The following is a 24197-nucleotide window of genomic DNA, read 5'->3' on the forward strand; positions in this document are numbered from 1 at the left end:
AAACCCAAGTGGGAATGTGTCTTATTCCTTCATTAAGCTAAATCTATTGAAGAGAATTTATTCAGCATTCACATTCTTCCTTCTTTTTCTCTAAAATTATAAATCTTTTTGCCTCTTCCCTTGGTGTTATTTATTGCTCCAATATTATTAAACAGGTATCATCAATTAGTTTGATTATTTGATTGCTTGATAAACTCATATTGTTATTAATTTATCATCACAGATTGATTACTTGATAAGCAGCATTGACTCAAATTGCATCAAATTATAATTATAATTATTTTTTTGACCTTATGCCCTTTTCAAGTATCTTTCAAGTACACACAATCCTCCTCATGAGCCAAAATATCAGCCAAAGCCATATCATTTCTTGAACTATTTGTGCCCCTCCCCCCAGGCCTATTTTCTTTCATACTTTACTTCCCCTCCTCCCTACCCAGGGTACTTAACCCCTTGTTAAGTGAAACACTGATTAAGTCAAACCCTGATCTAATTAATTGTAAGACTCTTTAAGATCTCTAAGTCCTGGGAGGCTCTGGAGGTCTTATCTGAGAACTTTACCAATGATTGCATGTTACAGGGACATTGACTCAGGTCCTTGCAGTTTATGATAGCCTTATTAGACAAGATCCTTAGCACCCTGTGATTAAAGTGAGTCAAAGGATAATGAGACATTTAAGTTTAAAGTTAACACCCCTGCTTTTCTTCAGGGCTTTTTTGTCTCAAGCACAGTAATATCATCTTGGACCTCTTCAATTGAGAGATAAGAACCAATTATGCCCATATCCTTTAGATGCATTCTCTCCAATTAAATTCTGCCCTTTAATTATCCTAAGAGAAGTAGAGTTCTAAAGAGTTAAAAGTGTTATATCTTCCCTTTTAGGGTTGTATACAATTTGGTAATCTTGATCAACATTTGTTTTGTTTTATTTTTTCTTCACCTTTTCCTTTACTTTTTGTTTTTATGCAACTCTTGAGTTGTGTATTTGGCGATTGAATTCTCTGTTCAGTTCTGGTCTTTGTGTCAGAAAATTCTGAAAATCCTCTATTTCTTTGAATATCCATTTTTTCCCCTGACTGTATATACTCAATTTTGCAGGGTAGTACATTCTGGGTTGCAATCCCAGGTCCTTTGCTTTCCAAAATGTGCTAATACAGGTCTTCTGATCCTTCAATGTTGAGGCTGGTAAGTCCTGGGTGAGTCTGAATCTGTTTCCTTTATATTTGAATTGTTTTCTTTTTGCTGCTTGCAATATACTCTCCCTTAGTTGAGTGTTCTGGAATTTGGCTATTACAGCCCTTGGAGTTTCTATCTTGGGGACTTTTTCTGGAGGGGGTTCTGTGGATTCTTTCAATAGTTATATTGCTATCTTGTTCTAGTAGATTTGAATAGTTTTCCCTTATAATTTCCTGCACAATAGTTCTTGATTCAAACTTTTTGGTGGTTTGAAGATTCATAGATTGTCTCTCCTGGATCTATTTTCCAGGTCATTCGCTTTTTCCTAAAAGGTACTTTACATTTTCTTCAATTTTTTTCAGCCTTTTTATTTTGTTTGATGGAATCTTACCTAATTTTTAGAGTTTATTTTCTTCAATTAGCTTCTCTGTTTCCTTTTCCAGTTGGTTACTTTTACTTTTAACAGAGCTGATTTCTTTGGTCAATTTTTCATCATTTTCCTGCATGACTTTCATTTCTTTCTCCCATTTTTTTCTTCCTCTCTTCTTTGTTTTTTAAATTCTTTTTTAAGCTTTTTATGAGCTTTTGTATTTGAGTCCAATTTATAGACTGTTTTGATACTTCCCCTGTGAGTGATTTTTCACTGCTTTCTTCTTCAGATATGGAATTTTCATCTGTAAAGTAGCTTTTTTTTATAGTGAGTACTCTTTTGGCTTTTTTGTTCATCTTTGCTGTTTTAGCTCTGCTCCTGGGTTACAGAGAGTATACACCCAAGCTTTTTTTTATTTTTTGCTAGGGCTGGCGTCTGATTCCTGGCTTGCTATTGGCCAAGATGTTACCTATGCAGTCCAGTCCTTGCCTTTGCAGATTTTTTTCCCCTCTTTTTTGTTTGTTCCCAATGCAGTCCTGTCTTTTACCCCAGTGTTCTCAAGGTTCAGATTTGGTTTATGGCTGTAGTCCTCCCTGCTGGCTTGCTATCTAGCTGCGCGGACCTCTGCTATTGTTATGCTGTCAGGACCTGGATTTCACTGTGGTTAAAAGCCTTCTGATGACTTTCCTACTCTCCCACCTCCTGGTCTTTACTTACCCTTTTCCCCCTAAAAGACAGACCTTCATTGAAGATCTTCCCAATGTGCACAATTGAAAACTTCTTGGAATCTTCTCTTTTTCTTGGTGGGATCTGTAGTTTCAATGTCAGAGTAGAGGCTTCATTCAGGGAAAAGCTCTGGGAGCATGTTAGCTTCACAGACACCATCTTGGCTCCATCCTGGAAGTCAATTCATTCACTTTCACCAACTTTCAATCTCTATTGGAGACACCAGTTTCTCTGCCCACAATCTGTTCTGTCTCTGAATTTCATTTACTTAAGAACAGTAAAGAATAAATACAGAAAAAAAGAAGAGAGAGAGAGATAGAAATAGAGAGGGAGGGAGAGAGAGAAAGAGGGAAGATAGTATGCATTCAAAGGCAAATGGCTTCCCATAATTCTTGCTTCACTTACCACTAGAGAAGTAGTGACAAATTTTTATTAATATACAATACTCATCTTTGACCCAGTAACCAATTAATAAGCTTTTTATCATCGTCTTTGAGGTGACAACAGAGAATACTTGTGCATACTCTGAAGTGATGTAGGAAGCCTATATCTTGCATTTCTAGAAGCAAATTTAACAAGACTATACATGGATCATTACCATGTAAAGTATATTTCACATGACCTAAGGAAGGAGCCTTCATTGGACAGTGCCCCACCCCTTAAACCCTTTTGAGGAGACCCTACACATAAACCAAACTTAAATATTGTTCAGCAAATTGTCCCCAGACTTAGGCTCTGGAATTAAGATATATAGAGCCAGAGATAATGAGACATTGATTAAAAATGGGGAGTGAGGGGCAGCTAGGAGGCACAGTGGATAGACCACAGTTCAAAGCACTAGCCCTGGAGTCAAGAGGACCTGAGTTCAAATCCAACCTCAGTACTTAATAATTTCTTAACTTTGGGCAAATCACTCAATCTCATTGCCTTGCAAAAACAAATAATAATAATAATAATAATATTTTTTTTTAAATGGGAGGCGGGAGATAAGGTAAATTTCTCAAAGATTAAACCTAGTCTTCATGATTCCAATATCTGGGCCCTTGGGGGAGGTGATCTGTTCTTAGGTGTAAAGGGTCTTTACATAAAGAAAATCTTCCACAAGTGGAATAAGGCATTTTGGGAAATAGGAAATAATCTTTCATTAGAGTGTTTAAACAACTTTGAGAAAAAAGACAAACAGCAAGAACAAAAAGAGTTCTGAAGGAAGCCTCTACACAGAGAGAAATAAATGCTGTGAGTTAAATCTTGTCACACAAATTTACACATTTTTTAAAACTTCTTTCTTCTTCATTTCTTTAACTATTTTTTCAAGAAGTTGGAACAATTTACTTTTGCCCTGTGTGATTTTCATTTTTGATTTTTTGAAATATAGTTCTGACAAGACAAGCTTTTTAAAAGCCCATTGTGTTCTAAATGGAGCTACTTGACTCCTCCTTAAAACCCAAATAAGACTTTCACAGAATTAAACAAGATTGCAATTGTTTTCTGTTCTGGTCAGAAACCCTGAGGGTCTTCCCCTCCCAGATTGGTATCTCCTTTAGGGTAAATTAAGCCATCTTTTGTCTCTACTCTTAGTCCTCATTTATTGACTGTGTGTGGCCTCAGGCAAACAGAGACCTGAGAAAAATCTAGCCAATTTCATTCACTGCCACATGAGCAGCTGCAAGGTGACTTGACCTTTGTCTTACCACTAGTTAGGTAGCACTGTGGTTAAAGTACTGGCTTTGGAGTCTGGAGAACAGGAATTTGAATCCAGTCTAAGGTTCCTGACACTTAATAGCTGAGTGACCTTGAACAAGTTACTTAACCCCAATTGCCTCAAATCCAGGGTCATCCCAGGTGTACTAATTTATATCTGGCCATTGTACCCAAATGGCTCCTTCAAGAATGAAGGACAAATATAACATCAGACTTCAAGAGAGGGTGAGGCTAACAATTTGTACAACTCTATCCCACTTATTTTCAATTCACAGTAAGTCAAGAAATCACCTTTTGATGCTTTTTAGTCTTCTTCAGAAATAAAGAACAATAGGACTATATTAAACTGTTATCTCATTAATTTAGGAATGTTGTCCAGTGATGCAGATGGCAACCCACCCATGCCTGCCCATCCTGGGCCACTCTTGCCCATACTCTTCCAAAAGTTCAGCACAGGGCTCCATCCAACATACTAGACCCCTTCCATACTTTCTCCTAATATTACATACTAGTGGGATACTCTGGTAATCTACCTGTCGTCCTTCACATTTGTCATGTGGTCAATTCATTTTCTCTTTCTGTCACATAATTTCTTCATAATATCCTTCACTCCTGTTCTTCAGAGTTCCACAGTTAAAATTGCAGCTTGCTGATTCACACCATTCCACCCCTTCCATCATCCTCTGTGTGTTACTCAGCTTTAGTTCTTTAGAGAGAGTGGTGTTCCAAATCACAGTTCCCAACAGCAATGATAGTTAAATGCTAACATTGAAAAGATAGGTCTTTGTCTTGGAAATCTTAACTTCCTAAGCCAAGTCAGTAAAAAAGCTTTCTAGTGTCACTAAAGCAATCTAGCCCACCCTCTTCCCTCCTCCTGCTGTTCAGCTAGATCATTGTTCAAGTCTAGATCATTGTCCACTTGCAATGTACTTCAAATGTCCAATATACTGTTGTACAAACTCTATTAAATATATATCCAAATGCATGTTGAAATCTGAGCAACAGACATTCTTCATTCACTTGATCTTTCCTGGGTAGATACCAACCAGCATCTCTGGGGTGATGGTTTGCCTTTTCAGGTCTGCTTTGGTGTCCACCTGTCATTCAACTCTTACTTGTGACTCCAAGAAGTTATAGCACCTGCCCTGTAGGTCACACCCCAGTAAAATCTACTCAGCAGATAGGCAAACCAGGTTAAGAGTAACTTACAAGACTCAAACTCATTGGTGACTTAGGGGAATGTCTGCTCCAACCATGTGAAAACTCCCCTGGTAGAAAGAGTGTATGGGAGCAACTTATTCCAGAAGTCTCAAAATCAGCTGAAGCAGGTGCTGTAAAGTGCTTAGAACTTTGTCAAACATTTAAGGTTTTGCACCCCGGGTCATGGCAATTATTCTGACTTTTGTCTTGCCACTGGCCTTCCATGACTATGGAAGCGAGAATTCGACAGATGAGTTTATGCAGTTCTGCCTCACTTAAATCCAATTCATAGCAAATCAAGGCATCATTCCTTGATATTATTGGTCCTTTTGAGAAAAAAATGAGAGACAAACAACAGACTAATCAAACTCCTTTGAGTGATTGTAATTCTCTTCCTGGAGACTGCAGTGTTCTGTGCTGCAACCAGCACAATGTCATCTGTGACAGGAATATTTTTCTACCATGATCTGTCTTGACTCATTATTAGAAAGCCTTGTCATCCAGCAAGAACCCATCATCCTTTGTACTCTATCTCATCACTCCACTCTTTCCCTCTGAATGGAAAGAAGAGATACAAATTCTAAAATCTCCATTTGTGGAGGGAGCTCAACTTAGAACATCTCATTTTTCACCTGGCTGCATTACTTTAGGATTTCTCCACTTGTCCCTACTTGGACATGTTCCTAGTTCCTAGTTACTCCTTCTTCACACTTACATCTTTCTTTTGTGTGTTGACTTCCCTCAATAGATTGTAAATTTCTAGAAGGCAGAGATTGTCTTTCTTTTTTTCTAATTGTAGTTTATTGACCTGATCTCCATAGAGTTGGGGTTTAAGTGTTAATGTAAATAGGTTCAGTGCAGAGGGAACAAATTATTTACTCTACAACAGTAGAGTACAGCCTTTAATTAGTGTATAGAGGAATTTTAAAGATTTTTATGGAGAAAGGAAATAAAATATATAGAACAATAGTTATTAATATTTTCTCATGCTTTTTGGTATTAATAAAGTTCAATAATTTTTCCACACCTTTGATATCTTCTCTTCCAGATACTTTTTATCTATGTTGCTTTCTCAACATTCTTACAGTTGTATTACTGCCAGTTTGAATCTCTTCTACAAATATCTCATTCGAATGCAATCACTTTCCTTTGTACTTCTTACTATCATTTCTACCTCTTCTATAAGCATATCTGGGACTGTGAAATTAGGGTTCATGCATGGCATCACTCCAGGCCTTAACCAGGAAAAGTTTGTTTCAATGTTTTTGTAAATCTTTTCCATTTTTCTTCTGCTAGCAGTCCTTCCATTTTCATTGTTGAATGTCCTCGGATACACTTTGCTTAGCTGGATATCTTGCCAAGCTTCATTTAAGCTGATTTTACCCTCCACTATTCCTTTCTGCTTTATGAGACAATAGTCCTCATAACCTTCAATCATCCTTTTTTTTTTAAATGGCTTTCTATTTTAACCCTGTGTTGCTTTTGGCAACTGTATCTTTCCTCAAGCAAGTCATTTATTTATTTCTGGGCTCTTTTGGGGTTTTCTGGGCTCTTTTTGTCCCTTTGTAGTAGTAATTAATTCTGGTTAAACTTCTGGATGCAATTATTACAGATAGTAACCATCTTCTCTTGTAACCAAAAAAAAAAATAAATTAAGGAAAAAATCATTTCAGCGAAACCAATAAATCATGGTTCCCTAACCATATTCTCCCGCTAATGCAAAGAGAGAATGATTCATTTTCTAAGTTTTTCTCCTCTGTCAATCTTGGTTACTTTGCTAAATGAGTGTATCCTTTGATTGGATGCAAGGTATGAGAAATGAGATAAGTAGGAAATTTCTCTTAAAATGAAGTTTTACGTCCATCCAACTAGAGATGAAGGTAAACTGGAAACAGTTGGTATCTTGGTTTATGAGACAGATCTTAAGTCGCTTCCCTTCTAATGTCACCTCTTATTACTTAAATTTCCTCTCCTGTAAAATGAGGCAATTGGGCTTGAGTTAGAAGAGTTCTGTGTTTCCCTCCAGTACTAAATCTTAAAGTTTGGGCAGGAAATAAGGTCTCCGAATTTTCACAAAAAGTGAGAACTTGGTGGGACAGTCCAGTGTCAATAAAGAGAGGATTCAGTGGGCGTGCCTATGAGTATCCTGGGAAAGGTGTGAGGCGGGGGAAAGGCGCTGTCTACAAAGACTTCTGTGTGCTACTGGCTGAGGCGGCATGGAAGGACTTCAGGAGGCGTCCCCCGACCATGCAGCTGCACCTTGGCAGTGGCACTGTCAGTGAAGCCCCCAGCGCATCGGCCACCCCCCAGCTGGACACAACCCCCCCACCCAGAACTTGGGTGGAGTGGATCAGGAGGGCGGAGGCGGGGCAGGTGCTGGCAGAAAGGGGAGGGGTCTGCGGGGGCGGGGGCGCGGAATTTCTCCGCACATGCGCACGGAACCCAGCGAAGCGCCTTAAGGAGTGGCACTTTTTAAAAGTGCAGCCCTAAGGCCACCCAGTGCCCGAACCTGCCGAAGTAGAGTTACTTGTTGGGTCTGATCCGGTCCTTGTGCCGCCCGACTGTCCTCCCTGAGAACCCCAGCCCAGCCCAGCCCAGTCTCCACCATGCCGGTCAAAGGAGGAACCAAGTGCATTAAATATCTGCTGTTCGGGTTCAACTTCATCTTCTGGGTGAGTGAGCGGAGACCCCCCCCCCTGCCCTGCCCCCAGACCCCCGCCCCCCAGCCGGCTCTCCACCTGCTCCTCATCCTGGGTGGAGCAGAGAGAGCCGGCGGCCCGAGCCGCCCGAGCTGGGGTCGGACCGCGGGGGAGATGGCAGGGGCGGGACGGGCCAGACTGGCCGGACTCCGAAAAGAATGCCTGCTCTTGTGGCCAACTGGCATCTCCCCCGGGGGCGCGCAGCTGCGCGGGTCGGGACCAGCCGGGGCAGCACCGGGGACAGGGGGAGCATCTTCCCACCGGGGGCTAAGGAGACCCGATGGGAGATGAAGGCACGGGGTCGGGAGGATGCTCTGCCCAGGCCTTGGTGCACACAAGAGATTTACTGTCCGGGTGGATCTCCTTGGATTTGGGGACCGGGAGTGGGGATCAAGAACTTTGTTTCTCTTCTCTGGCGCCTCTAATGTGAGGACTTGTTTTTCCTCCCCCCTGGAGTCTCCTCCCTGACCCCACCCCGTCCCAAGACTACCAGCTCTGGAATCGCTTCTTGGGCTTTTCTAGATGGTTCTGGAGAGGTCTAAAAAGCAGTTTTTCAAAGTGGAGATGGTCTAAGGAGGGGAAAATTGAAGGAGAGTTCATGGGGAAAGGGGTGAAGCTATGAAGACTTTTTTTCCCCTCGCAGAGGCCACTCCTTTGTCCCGGCTGATTTTAAAAGTGTTTCTAGTGTTTATCCCCCCCCTTTACCAGTCAAAGTGAATTATTTTTATCCCTTCTGGTCCTACCCCTCACCTTTATCGGGGCTCATCCGTGAAAAAGGTCAGTTTTTCTGTTAAAAACCTACCCGAAAGTCTAGTTCGTCTTACTTTTTGCTCTTTTTTTTTCTTCCTTAAAGGTTGATAAGTATCTTAATTGGGAAAATGCTGGGGGCAGGGGGAGGAGATACTGGGAGATTTCTATCTATCCTGATTTCCCAATTGAGTCCTGGGGTTCTCATGGCTAGGAGCATGCGTGGTTATGGATGATCAGGTGCCCTCATACCAAAGGAGGAAAAAAACGCCTCACAGCTTCCCCCAGGCTTAGGTGGCACCAAGGTTCTGTAACCCCACTTACCCAGAACTTGAACTACCTGAGCTCCACCTACCTGAGCTCAACCAAGGACTAGCTAGAGTCCTACCTTATTCCTGTGGGAGTTGAAAAACTGAGTGTTGGAGAAAAGAGTAACTGATCCCCTTTTTGTTCCCCCCCACCCCCATTTAAAGTGGGTCAGAAACAAGGACTAATACTTAGCTGTCCTAGTCCTCTGCACCATGCTATCTCAGGAAGAGACTTGGAAAAAAATGTGATCCTTTTTTTAGATAAAAGTTTGACTGAAGGCTACTGTCCTAAATTAGAAGGGGAGGGAGAGAATGGGGAGTAGTGAAAAATATTACTACTCTACTCATTCACTGAAATTAGAAATATGAGACAATTTGGCAATTTGGAGAAAATCTCTTTGCTACCTTGTTGATACTCAGAATACATTTTTCCATCTAGTGGATCATAGACTGGAAAGAAACAAAAGAGCATCTAATCCTACACCTTCCTTTTGGAGATGAGGAATCTGAGACCCAAAAAAGGAACAAAAAAAATTTTGTTCAAGGTCACACAGAAAGTGGCAGATCCAGGATTGACTCTTTCACTTTGGGGGGAGATTACTGTCCTTCTGCATGGGACAGGATTTCTCATAATTCTTGTAGAGTCTTCATAAGCTAGACACAGGCCATTAATTGCTACATAAAAAGCCACCCATCAGGACCTGTAGCTTTGTCCCTCCTTTCTTCTCAGCCGGCCAATGCTGGTGAGGCTTTTTTGATGATCAGCTCTTTCCTCCTCTACCCTGTCACCTGTCATACTGTTTATCTCCCTCCTTTGTAATAGGTAGAGGTGAGGAATCTGCCTGCACTCCTCTCAACTTTCAGAGGGAAGCAAATATGACTTGACTCCTTCCTTCTCTCATACTAGATGTTATATTTCCTCCATACTAGACCCCAATCATCTGTAATTCATCCCAGGAACTGATATTTAGGCAGAACAACCTCTTGTGCCTCCTCCTCCTCCTCCTCCTCCTCAGGGAATGGTCATCACTGGACATGTTCAGATTCTAATGGGTACCCTTCCCAGCAAATCAGAATCCTGTACATCTGGTTCTTGCTGCTGGCTCTTATTTAATTTTTTCTAGTAAGGTATTTTCAGGATTAAGACAGATCATGGGCTTTGTGCTCCTATTCAGTTACTAGAAGGTAAAGGAGAGTAATAAGACGTTAACCTTTTTAAAGATAATTTAACTAAACTCCATTTGATAAAAAAAAAAGTGAGGAAACCAAGTCTTGGTTAAGTTATGTGACTAAGGATAAGGATGTAGAGAAATTTCTAATTCAGGTTCTGCCACTAATGAATATAACTTCTGATTCTGAAGTTTAGCTATCATTTTTACTCAATAGATAAGAGGGGCTGGGGGGGAGGGAATCAGTATTTGTGTCAGACACCAAATATTAGTAATTTTAGTATTGATGTAAATATATATATGGTGCATTACAAAAACTGGTTATCTTTACATTCATAATATCATCTGAGTCAGTAGTATCCCTGATTCACAAATGAAGAAAATGACTTATCCAAGGTTATGAGCTAGTTAGTATCCAGGTTTTCCTGAGTCAGCAGTGTGACATTTATAGCCCCATTTTCTGAGAGGCATTGATGGGAAGGTGTTTTGAGACTTGATGGAGGAAGAAGAGAAAAAATGTTGGGAAAGGAAGGGGACCAGTAACCACAGTAGTTTTTAAAAACATGCTCTCACTTCTCTGGCTATCCCTGTTTCAAGAATTTAGGCAGGTATGTATTTTGAAGCAGATCTTAGAATAAAGAGTTTATGGGGGATTTGAGAAAAAAGATGAGTTAAGTTAAAAAACTATGCTTCATTATCTTGAAACAATTTTGGGTCAATTGCATCTTGTATTGCTGAGAAAACTGTAAAGTGCCTCGAAAGCTTCTTTTGGGTTTTGTCTATGTATTCCTACAATACCTTTAATAAATGATTATTTTGAATGGGTCAGCTTTGGGCTAGCTTCAACATACCCTTGCTCTTGGCTTTCTGGCATCTGATATAGACTGGCACTCAGGGGCGGAGTAGCTTCTTGGGAAGACAGCAACCACACCAACAATCTGTTTGTTCTCTTAAGTGCCAGAATCATTTAAACTACCCAGTTTTATGATAGTTTTATTTCCAGACTCTCCCCCCACTCTTTCCAAAATAAATTTTGGCCCACAAGACCTGGGTCAGAGTTTGAGCAGTGGTGTAATGTTCTTAGATGGTATATTTACCATATTCATCTTTGAGCATATTTGATGGGGGTATTTACAGTTGAGAAGAATCAGCTTCTCCTACCTAGGGTTCTGTAAAACTGAGCCCACCTCACTGTCCTCCATAGCAGGGCTAATCCAACTTGAAGCAGAAACCAAAAGGTAGAAGTAAACACAAATTGTGCAATAAATAAGTTAATGGCTTATTGGGAAGCTGAGAAGATTATGAAGATTATGCCAGTTTTCACAGGTCTAGGTTTCACTGTTATATGATATGGTAGAAAAAGCACTGTATTTGGGATTCAAAGATCTAGTCCCATGGAGAATGTTTGAACACTAGGTATGTCACTTCACTACTTCGGACTTTAGTTTGTTGTAAAATAAAGGGGTTAAACCATATATAATCTTGAAGGCTCCCTTCCAATTTTAAGTCCAATGGACCTATTTGTGGTCCCTTCAATTTCACCTCTAGAATATAATTCTTAACTGTGTACTCAGTAATAAACCTTGCCCACTGCTTCAAGATTGTCTCTGCCAGGCTGCTGACTGGAGGTAGAGATGAGGGAGAGACTCTGCTGCCTCTGACCTTAGGGCTAGTCTGTTTGGATATTCCTTTTCCTCACACATACACAGAAGCCTCTTATGCCTTTAAAACCAAACTTCACTTTAAAAAAAAAAGGGTAAAAGAGGAGCAGGGAGAGCCTATAATGGGAGGGGAACAGTTCCTTGTGGAATTGTGAAAGTTCAAACCATAAATACAGCTCTTTCCATAAAGGTACATACAACCTTTGTTCTGTCTCCTTCTCCTTCTTTGCCCTCCTTCATCAGGTCCAGGCCACCCTAAACCTTCACTGTCTCTGTAATTACTGAATCATGTAGCCACATTTCATGTGTTAGAACTTGTGAGGCTGTGGGGCAGTGCCCCTCCTTTTTATAAAGAACAACTTTCCAGTGCCAGCATGCATAACAGGAGTTCAGGGAAGAGAGAAAGGTGCCTGATGCCCCTTCACCAAATTTCCCTAATTTATCCAGGGTTCCAAGAAGCTCTAATTCTTGATGAGGGCATTTGAGCCAAGAAAACCTCTAAAGAGGGAGCATTGTACTGAAATGGCTTCCCGCCCCTGGCATCTATACAAAATGGGCGGATGAGGCTGTTATCGCTGAAGCTCTGACTGGTTAGGGGAAGGAGAGGATAGGGCACCTGAAACCCTGGGGGAAAAGGACATCTCTTCTCTGTCCTTTTCCTTGCTTTCAAGTTCAGGAACAACTCTTTGGGGAGGCATGTTGCATAGAAATTTTCCATTCTAGAAAAAAAAAACAACCAAAAACCTAGGAAGTTCCATTTGACTTCATTTCAGTTCATTTGTAAATGGGTGTGGTCATTTTTAGTGATACCTGGATCCATTTGGTGCCTTTCTTCTGGTTAACTCAAAGTCTGACAAATCACATGGCTTAGTCTGGCAGTCAAGTGGAAAAGTAAGTGGAAAAATCTAATATATTAAAGTCTTAAAATCTAGAGCTAAAAATCAAAGAATGTTAGATTCATCTCATCTAAACTCCTTTTTACAAGGAAATTACAAAGTAAATAAAAAGTTTGCAAAGAAATTAGGGCCAAGTGGGATTGTATTCCTCACCCAAGGACACAGTTTTTGACTTAGCAAGACTTGAGCACAACTCATCTGAATCCCAATCCAGTATCCTTTTCACAATACAAACTCCTTCTCTGATCACAAGTGGTACAACAAATTTTGCTAGCAGCAAGTTGTTTCTGTTGATTTGGGAACAGAGGGATGAAGTTAGATTTTTTTTCCTTCTCCATAGCTCCCCTTTCTCATCTTCCACCCTTTGCTCCAGTTAGTGTTTGAATACACTTTCTTTGAATCAAGCATTGACAACTCTTATCTTCTGTGCCTTTGACTGACAAAGGGAAAAAGCATTTCAGGGCACAGTGTGAACTTAAACCTATAACAATTTTCCAGATACACAGCAAAGGACACCTGATCATACATCAAACTTGATGGCTATATATAGTCACTACTTTGCAGTATCATTTGAAAAATAGAAGATAAACTCATAAGCTTTCTCTCATGATCAACCATAGAGATTCTTAATCCCACTAAGTTTTACTTCATATCAACAGGAGGTCTCAAATTCAAATGTGGCATCTTTTCTGAATTGGGGATTTATAACCTTTGAGATTTGACAACAGACAATTTATATATTTCATTCTTCAGAAAACTCTCAGTTTCTGTCAAGTGACAACTTGTAGCTATAAAAGACACATCTCTGTCCCAGATGGGATAACTTAATAACAAGTATATCTAGATAGTTTTTATTTTCTTTGTATAGACTCAATGACACTGATTGCTGTTCTGAACTGAGCCATCTCCTACCATTCTTGTGATTATCAGTCACTTAATAAATATTTATTAAGCACCTATTATGTTCCGGGGTAGATCGGTAGTACAATGAAGAGAAAGAGCCAGACAAGTCAGGAAGACCTGAGTTCAAATCCAACCTTAAATTTTTACTAGCTGTGAGACCAACTGTAAATAAGTCAATTAACCCTATTTGCATCAGTTTCTTCATTTATAAAATGAACTGGAGAGGAAATGGCAAATCACTCCACTATCTGTGCCAAGAAAATCCCTAATGGGGTCACAAAAAGTCAGATAAAATTGAACAACAACAATAAAAAAATGTGCCAAGCACTCTGAAAATTCTGGGAATTCAGAAAGAGGCAAAAGACGATTCCTGTTCACCAGGAGCTTACCTTCTAATGAGGGAAACAACATTCAAAAATTTTATACAAAGCAAGTTATATACAGTATTTATAGGAATAATTAGAAAAGAGAAAGCACTAGAATTAAGAAATGTTTAAGAAAGCTTCCTGTAGAAAGTGAGACTTAAAGAAGTTGGGAGATTCACTGGAGCAGAAAAGGGAAAGCCTTCCAGGAATGGGGAGCCAGAGAAAAGACTCAGAGCCAAGAAGTGCAGTATCTTTTTGGTAGAACATACTAGAAATCAATGTGGCTTAATTGAAGAGCATGGGCCAAGGAGTAAAGTGTAAGACTAGAAACGTAGGAGGAGTCTAGATTATAAAGGATTGTAAATGTCAAATGGAGCATTTTGTATTTGATCCTAGAAGAAGTAAGAAGTTACTGGAGTTTATCAAATAACAAGGTGACATGATGGGATAGGTATTTTAGGAAAATCACCTTCGTGGCTGAATGGAGAATGGATTGAAGTAGGGAGAGACTTGAGGGAGGTAGACCCACTTGCAGGTTAATGTAAGGTGTGAGGTGTTGAAGGCTTACACTAGAGTGATGGCAGTGTCATAGAAGAGAAGGGGGCATATTCAAGAGGTATTACAAAAGTGAAAGCAAATTTTGACAACAGCTTGAATCTGGAAGGGTTAAAATAGAGTGAAGAATCTGGGCAGCTAGGTGGCACAAGTGAATAGTACCAGCCGTGGAGTCAGGAGGACCTGAGTTCAAATCCAGACTCAGACACTTAATAATTACCTAGCTGTGTGGCTTTAACCCCATTGCCTTGCAAAAAAATAAAAAAATAAATAGTGAGGAATCCAAGATGATTCCTACATTGTGAGCCTAAGGGATTAGGTCTTCTTGGTGTTTCCCTATAGAGTAATAGGGAAGGTTGGAGGTGAGGAAAGCTAATGAGTTGTATTTTGGACATATTGAAATTAAGAGATCTCCTGGATATCTAGTTTAAGATGTCTGAAAGACAAATGAAAATGTGAGATTGGGGATCAGCAGAGAAATTGAGGCAGAAAAAGTAGTTTAGAGAATCATCAATATTTTGTTGTTCGGTCCTTTCAGTTATATGTCTTGACTCTTCATGATCCCTTTGCAGGGTGGGGAGGGTTTCTTGACAAAAATACTAGATTGTTTTGCCATTTCTTTCTCCAGTTCATTTTACGGATGATAAAACTGAGGCAAACAGCATTTAGTAGTGCCTTGCCCAGGGTCACACAGTTAGTTAAATGTCTGAGGCTAGATATGAACTCAAGAAGAAAAAATCTTCCCATCTTCAAGCCTGGCATTTTTACCCACTGTGTCACCTAGCTTCTGGTCAACAGCATAAAAATATTTTAAATCCATGGGAACTGATGAGATCACCAAAGGAAGTAATATCAAAGGAGAAAAGACTAAGATCCAGGTCAGAACCCAGGGAGGGGGGGACATTCACCCCCCCTTTATCTCAAGACACTTCTTCCTCAGATAGTTCCCCCCAACTCTGTCTTGTGTCCTATAACTTTCCCACTGTGCAGTAGAGAAATTTCTTCCTTTCCCCATTCCTATCCATTGCATAAAGAAGAGGAGGGTTTCCACTATTCTGGAAATTTAAGATAATAGGGGGAGAAGAAATGGAGGAAATCAACAAACTTCTCACATCCTTTGGTTCAATAATATGGCTATTAGTCATGTGCTCCAAAGTAGTAAAAGGCAGAAAGAAAATATGCCAAAATTTCCATTGTACTCTCTGTAGTAGCTTAAGATGAACAAAAGTAATCATTAATTGAAGAATAGCTGAATAAACTATGGTTTATTAATGTAATGAATTACTATTGAAACATAAGAAATGAAGGCTCAGAGATATTTGAGAAGATTCTCATAAAGTGTTGCAGAACAAAGAAATCAGAACTAGGAGAAAATAATTATGGTGAATTACAATGACACTAAAAGTTGGTAATAACCAGTCTTGGTCCAGGAAAACAGATGATGAAACATGCCTCTCTCTCTCCATAGAAAGGTGTACAATACCTCTCTGGAGACTGTGGGTGTGAAAGTGTAATGTATATAATATCAGACATGTTCCCTGTATTGGTTTTGCTTGAATTTTCCTTTTAAAACAGATGGTTTAGTGAAAGGAGAAGAAAATCAGTAAACTATGCTATATAAAAACAATATATCAATAACATTTTTTAAAATTAATGGAGAAAGAATTTCATATATTCTTATGTCCAGAGGACTCCCTAAGCAAGTTCACCACCTCTCCTCATGCTGGCTCTGACATTTGACCTAAACAGAGTCTCAAAAACAACTTTGAACCCTTTTCCTTCTTTCTTTTCTAAATTTAATGAGTGATGATTTATATTCATAGTTCAGACAAGTATAACTTTATTAGCTTCTTGCCAAGCTTCATCTCTCAGTTCAATTTTTCCATAGTTTGACAGTATTTCAGAACAAAGGGAAGGTCACCCATGAAGGTCTTATCCTTTTGCTTCTCCTCAAAGCAGGGGTTCTAAAGATTTCTACCTGATCATTCCTTGAGTGATTTCTGAGAAAAAGAGAGATTTTTCGGCTCCCAGAAGAACCTTCCATTACATGAAAGCTAAAAAATAGAAAGGTAGATCAATGAAACAGAGTAGACACAAAATTTACAGCAGCAAATAAATAAAATAACCTTATATTTGACAAGTGCAAAGACTTAAGATTGTGAGATAAGAATTCATTATTTGGTTAAAAAAAAGTTGGGGGCAGCTAGGTGGTGTAGTGGATAGAGCACCGGCCCTGGAGTCAGGAGTACCTGAGTTGAAATCCGACCTCAGACACTTAATAATTGACTAGCTGTGTGACCTTGGGCAAGTCACTTAACCCCATTGCTTTAAATAAATAAAAAAAATTTAAATACTTAAAAAAAGTTGAGAAAATTGAAAAAGCAGTATGACAGAAACTGGGCATAGACCAACATCTTACACCAAAGGTCAAAATGGATACATGACCTAGATAGAAAGAGAGATTCCAAGAAAATTAGAAAAACATAGAACATGTTGCTTATCAGACTTCTGGATAGAACCAACAATTTATGATCCAACAATTTATGATAAACAATAAATAGAGAGCAAAGTTAGGTGTAAAATGAATCATTTCAGTTACATTAAATTAAAAAGTTTTGTAAATAAACAAATATAACTAAGAACAGACGAAAAACAAAAAGTGGTGGGGGAAAATTTATAGATATTTTCTCAGATAAAGGTCTCAAATATATAAAGAACTTTATCAAAAGTTTGAGAATGAGTCATTTCCCTGATTGAAGTATAAACATAGAATTTCAAGATTTGGAAGAAACTTTGAAAGCCACCCAGTCCTAGAAGCACTTCAACAAAAATCCTCAACTATTAGATCGTCACCATTGGGTGATCCATACCATGAGTAATCCATACTTTTCTTTTAAGCAAAGTTACCCCTCTAGGGTGGAGGAACTTTTTAAAGCAACCAATTTTTTAAAATTTTTCTAATTGTTGAGGAGAGTCTTCCCTTTCGTTGTACCCTAAATCATCTTCTTTGAAGATGTTACTTATTGCTTAAAGAGAAAACTCTGGAGCCAACCCAGATCTAGCCTAATTCCCTTACCATGTGATAGCTATTTAAATATTTAGAGACTACTGTCATGTTTGTCCCCTCTATCTTTTGTCTTCTTCATTTCAGTCATCCATAATTCTTTCTATTGACCTCCTTACCATGGTTTGATTTTGAAGATTCTTCCCTGGTTGGGCTCCTCTGAACACTCTAGATTATAATTTTTCTTCCCCAAACATGGTGACTAGAATTGGCCCCAATTCTCTAGATGTGGTTTGATTTGGGAGAGAATGCAGAAGAACTATCCTTTACTAGTCCTGGATTCTCTGCTTCTCTTAATTTAGCCTAATATCACATTAATTTATTTTTTGGCTGCTGTCATTACTGTCAGCAGTATTTGTGACTTATATTTGCAATCTAGTGTGTCCTCTTAGATCTTCTTAATACAAATTGTTGTACATCCTCTTCTTTCCTGTACTTATGAAATTTATGGCTTTTGAAAACATAAGTAAGATTCATCTTGTTAGATTTGGTCCATTGTCCTGATAAGTCAAAAGCTTTTTGGATCTTGACTCTAAAATACAACATACTGACTATGCTTCTTTACTTGGTATTTACTCAGGTATTAATAGTCATGCTTTCTGTCCTATTATCCAAGCCACTCATTTTTTATTAACTCCTTTTGTAGAATAGAGTCAAGGACTGATATTTAGCGACCCAGTCATCTGAGGAGGAAAGATCAAGATTAATGGCAGACATAGATATATTAAAGAGTGTAGTTGAGTTTGTTTTTTTGTCTTGTGTACATGTTTCTCACTCCCTGAAGACCTTCAAAAAAAAAAGGCTACCTGTCTATTTGTTGGTTATTTTATGGCAGAATTTCTTTTGTGAGATATGAACTATTAAATATGGTCAGTGACTTCCCTTCCAACTTGGGGGAGGGGAGATGTGATTCTTTTAAGATCCTCTATTAAGAGGACTTCTAATGCTTGGATTCCAGACTTCCAGAACTGAAGAGATTGGGGGAGAAATGATTTAAAAATAATCCACATATTTAGAGTATCTCTCTATTTCACGATTGCTCATTTATTTATTTTTTTTAGGGTTTTGGGGGGGATTGTTTTTTTTTTGCAAGGCAGTGAGGTTAAGTGGCTTGCCCAAGGCCACACAGCTAGGTAATTATTAAGTGTCTGAGGTTGGATTTGAATCCAGGTCCTCCTGACTCCAGGGCCAGTGCTCCATCCACTGGGCCACCTAGCCACCCCTTAATTGCTCATTTAAGGGAGCTCCTTTTTTGCTCTTTACAGTCTTGGCCAGCCTTAGACACTAATCAGGAATATTCCGAATAATTAACAATTTTTTTTCAGTTAATGGTACATTTGAATTGCATATGAGAGTTTTCAAAATTCAAGATTTTTGAGTTCCAAATTTTCCTACCTTTCCCTGCCCCAAGACAGCAAGTATTCTGATACAGCTTGTACATGTACAATCATTTTAAAATATTTCCATATTAATCATGTTATGAAAGAAGAATCAGAACAAAAAGCGAAAACCACAAGAAAAAAATAGAAATTTTTTTTAAAAATGAAAATAGTATGCTTTGATCCATTCTGATTCCCTAATTCTTTCTCTGGATGTGAATGGTATTTTCCATGAAAAGTCTTTTGGGAAGTGGCTAGGTGGCCCAGTGGATAAACACCAGTCCTGGAGTCAGGAGGACCTGGATTCAAATCCAGTCTCAGACATTTAATAATTACCTAGCTGTGTGGCCTTGGGCAAGCCACTTAACCCCATTTGCCTTGCAAAAAACCTAAAAAAAAAAAAAGTCTTTTGGAACTTTGCAAAGTCTCTGGAAAGATCACTACATTGCTGAAAAGGGGCTAAGTCTATCATAGTTGATCATCACACAGTGTTTGTTACTGTGTACAGTGTCTCCTGGTTCTGCTCATTTCATTCAGCATTAGTTCATCTAAGTCTTTCCAGGTTTTTCTGAACTCCACCCACTCATGATTTCTTATAAAACAATCATGTTTCATCACATTCATATCCCATAACTTTTTCAGCCTTTCTCATATTAATGGGTGTCCTTTCAACTTCCAATTCTTTTCCACCACAAAAAGAGCTGCTGGAAATATTTTTTCACATGTGGGTTCTTTTCCCTTTTTATGATCTCTTTGTGATACAGACCTAATAGTGGAATCGGTGCTAGCATTTATATGGCCTTTTAAGGTTTGCAAAGGGCTGTACCTAGGGCAGCTAGCCAGGTGGCACAGTGAATAGAGTTTTGGAAGACTCAGTTTTCTGAGTTCAATTTCTTACCTCAGAATCTTACTAGCTGTAAACTGGGTCAGTCACTAAACCCAATCTGCCTCAGTTTCCTCATCTATAAAATAAACTAGAGAAGAAAATGGCAAACCACTCCAATATCTCTGCCAAGAAAACTCCAAATGAGGTCGTGAAGAGTGAGACAAGACTGAAAGCTGAAACTACTATATAAATGTTACCTCATTTGCTCCTCACAACCACCCTGTGAGGTAGGAACTAGTGTTATTCCCATTTTAGAGATATGGAAACCAAGACAGAGAGGTTAAGTAACTGGTATACTGCTAATTAGTTTGTGAAGCAGAATTTGAACTCAGGTATTCCTCATGGCCCATCCACCATTATGACTCACTGTACCACTAGCCATGATACCTTGCATATGGCAGATTGTGAGTAAATATTTTAGTCAAATTGATATAATAATGCTGAAGCCTCATGCAGAAATTTGATATGTTTAGCCTATATCAGATTACTTGCTGTCAAGGAGATGGGGGGGGAGGGAAAGGAGGAACTCAAAATCTTACCAAAAAATGAATGTTGAAAACTAACTTTGCATGTAGTTGGAATAATAAACAAATAAATTTAAATTAAAAAGAAAAGAAATTTGACAATTGGATTGGTAAGTTGATGAATGAAAACAAAATCCCTGATCAAAATTTTTCCTGCACTTAGTGTAGAAGGAACCCCTTCACAGGTCAGCATAGCAGGGAAGAATAGGCTAAGAGCAGGCACAATCCTTGAACCAGAGGCTAACAGTAGTAGCAGGCCAAGGGACTGAGGGGCAAAGGTCCTAAAGAGGCCTCCTCCCAAGAGTCCCTGCTGCCATCACATGGCATCCTATTAAGCAATGTCAAAGAGAAGCTTGGTCCTGTCATGAAGCCATTTTATTGCCTGGACATAGCTGTTGGAAGGGGCAGGGCAACATTAAGCACATTCTGAGAGTGGGGCCAGTGGTTGATAAACTGCCCTCTGTCCAAAGGCACAATGGCCTATTGATAGATGCACAGTTGGCGGTCCTTGCCAGATTTCCATCTGCAGCTAAACTTAGATGACTTCCCACATACACACACTTTTTTTTTTTTACAGACTGAAAGACAGATGTGCCAAATTACTCAAAAGAACCTGCTCCAGAGAGCAGGGTTTATGGGCTGAAGAAGCTGCTTTTGACTGGCATGAGTCCTCCCCATTGTGGGCCCTGCTCTGGAGGACAGCCGTACCATTTTAGCCCTTCTGTTGGCATTAACTGGTTCCTCAAACACCACTTCAGGCAAAAACAGTGTTACAAGGGAGTAGTTAGTTTGGGATAATAGAAACAGAATAGCAACAGAGCGATTTTAGTTTTACTCTGTTAGGAGCAACATGTAAAGCATACCTGAACTTTTGTTTCTAACCTTGTTAGAACAGAAAACTACTGTTGTGTTTTGCTTTTACATCATCTTTTCTAAATTACACCTTGATCTCTCCCATTTAACAGGAAAAAGTCAAGCAAAATAACAATAATACTATCATGTATGTATTTCTGTAGTAGCAAAATCCTTTACAGATATCTCATGCTAACTTCACGACATCCTTGGGAATTTGGATGGATTTATTATCTTTCCTTTACAGATGAGGAACTGAGGCAGAGGTTCAATGATTAGCCCAGGGTCACACAGCTAATTATTATCTGAGTTTGAATGTGAACTTGGATCTTTCTGATTACAGATCCAGTTCACTGTGACAGCTAAGGGACAACAATATAGGGACTACATTTCAAATCATGTATAAACATTCCCAGTCTCCCACCATTCTGTGGAGATAAGTGTATTTTATCATGTTTTTTCTCCTGAACCAAGATTGTTCATTATATTCTAACCAGAATTTGACTGCCCTTTAGTGTTGCTGTTGGAATGTAAAGGGTATCTTCAAATCAATGAAAAATTAGTGGTTTTTGTGGTTACTATGGAACCTTCAGGGACCAAAAGTTTCCCCTTTTGAGTTAAGATTATATATCACAGGGAAGAAAGTATTATTTTAAATAGGTATTAGAAAGGATATATGTATCCTATACACACACAAACACACACACATATACGTATATATATGAGACATAGGTTAATTAGAGAGGTAAAAGTAAAAGGAACAGAGACCTATAGATTATGTGAGAATAACTCATGTGAAAAGGGCCAGAAAAAACAATAGGAGGAGGTGACGAATGGAATAGATGTTGGCTCTGACCTGGCTAAAATAATATTCTGTTTCCCTTACCTGACTCAGTGCGGTCAGTGACCCAGTCTCCCCATGGATCATACTTGGAAAATAAGAAATATCTTTGTCAAATGTGGAAAAGCCCACTTGCTTGTGATGCTAATCACTCATAAGTTAGATCCATTCAACGGAGAACCTTGCTCTGTTATAGGAACAGCATCATGGACCACTTAATAGAGGAAGTGATTCTGAAATTACTGATCTTCAGATAACCAGAAAACTTGTTGGCCATGGTGGCATGGCTTTGAATCTTTAGATTCTTAGAGACCTGAGCACCACAGAAAGCAAGTGTGTCCAGTTGTGAGAGGTTTTATTTTTACTTTTTAAAAGTCCTTTATGAGATGATTATTCTACATTTGATTTAGTTTACTAGAAACGTGTAGTAATGCTGAATTAAATGTAGAATTAATAAAATACCTGCTGTGTACAAGGTATTGTGACAGTGAAGATGTGGAGGAAGGATCACAGTATCTTCCCCAAAGATATATAGTATAAGGTAGAGAATTATGGTTATAGAGAGACAGAGCCAATAGCTAAGCCTTCTTATGGAAAATATTAAGAAGGGGGAGATTTTCTGCAGAATGGACATTGGAGTACTAAGGTACTTACTTGCAAATTGTGTCTAAAATGAAGGAAGGAATTTCAATGGAGATGGGGTTTGGGAATAGGCAATTCTGTTCCAAGTACTGTATTTTGGTCTGAACAAAATCAAAGATACAGGAGGATAATATGTAAACAGAATAAACTTGTTTAGTAAGACTTAAACAGTGGGTAAAAGCATTGAATTCAGTCCAAGACTATTTTCTTTTCTTTTTTTTAAGGTTTTTGCAAGGCAAATGGGGTTAAGTGACCTGCCCAAGGCCACACAGCTAGGTAATTATTAAGTGTCTGAGGGCAGATTTGAACTCAGGTCCTCCTGACTCCAGGACCAGTGCCACCTAGCTGCCCCTCAAGACTGTTTTTCTAAAAAGCAGTCCATGCTAAAAAAGCTATTTAGTCTCTAGGATGATAGGATGATAGTTCCTGCTTTGAAGTCATGTCTACCCTAAGAAATTCCTCTCAAGGGGTGGCTAGGTTGCACAGTGCATAGAGCACCAATGCTGGAGTCAGGAGGACCTGAGTTCAAATCTGTCCTCAGACACTTTATAATTACCTAGCTGTGTGGCCTTGGGCAAGCCACTTAACCTCATTTGCCTTGCAAAAAAAAAAAACCTCTCAAATCTGTTGTTTTTCAGATTCTTGCAGCTGCCTAATTTTTTCCCCTACATTCAAAGAGGATAGAAGATTACTGATGTTGCCCTTTAGGCCCCAACTGGTGGGGAAAGGGGGTTGGTTGAATCCTGAATAGAAGTGTTAGAATAACATATGCTGAATCTGCATTGCTTATGTAGTAAGTCTCCCTTGGCTTGTGTTCATCCCTTAAATAGAATCATGTGATCAGCAACCTACGGAGGCCTCTGTAATATCTCTCCCCATTTTTACCTCTTTTAATGTTTATAGTAAACAGTGGTATAGTAAACAGTGGTTTCAAAATTTGCTCCCTCATCTGTCTCCACATAGGACTGCAAATTAATATTTAGTAACTTTTGAAGAATCATATTTTTCAGCTAAACCCTGATCTCTCCTCATGCATTACACCTCTGTCCCTTTGATCTTTGAAGCATTCCAGCTCTGTGACCCTGGGCAAGTCATTTAACTTCTCAGTGATTTAGGCTCCAAGATGAGTTTGGGGAATTTTCTTATCCCAGAATTCCTGGGACCAGTGAAATAACAGATCACATGCCTACATCACGTGCTCTTTATAACTCATGGAATTTCGGTTTCCAAAGAATTAAAATCAAAATTATTCACAAGGCAATGTTTTGTTTTTGGGGTTTTTTTTGGTATCTCACAGGGCATGATAGGTGTGGCCCTTCACAAAGAATTGCACAAGAGTAGTAGCATAAAGTACATGAGAGGTAACTGGAAAAGAAGAACTGGTTATGTGAGGAAACCCCAGGCTAAGTACTGGCTAATCTTTGTGCTCCATTGGTCTACATCTGATAACTAAGACCCAGGGGGAAGGAGACTGCTAGCTGAAGTGGGAGATCAATGGGGAATTCTCGAAGACATTGAACAGTTATATAATG

General features: G+C 39.1%; 1 protein-coding gene across 1 annotated transcript in view; it reads left to right on the top strand.

Annotated features, from left to right (window-relative positions):
- Positions 1–7598: 7598 nt before the first annotated feature.
- Positions 7599–24197, top strand: part of CD9 (CD9 molecule) — a 62719-nt gene continuing 46120 nt past the window's right edge. Inside the window, exon 1 of the mRNA XM_074194427.1 lies at positions 7599–7846. Within this exon, the coding sequence (XP_074050528.1) occupies positions 7781–7846 (66 nt within the window). The 5' untranslated portion in view covers positions 7599–7780. The remainder of the gene's footprint in view (positions 7847–24197) is intronic.

This window comes from Macrotis lagotis, chromosome 7, assembly GCF_037893015.1.
Source record: "Macrotis lagotis isolate mMagLag1 chromosome 7, bilby.v1.9.chrom.fasta, whole genome shotgun sequence".
In the NCBI taxonomy this organism is placed as follows: domain Eukaryota; kingdom Metazoa; phylum Chordata; class Mammalia; order Peramelemorphia; family Peramelidae; genus Macrotis; species Macrotis lagotis.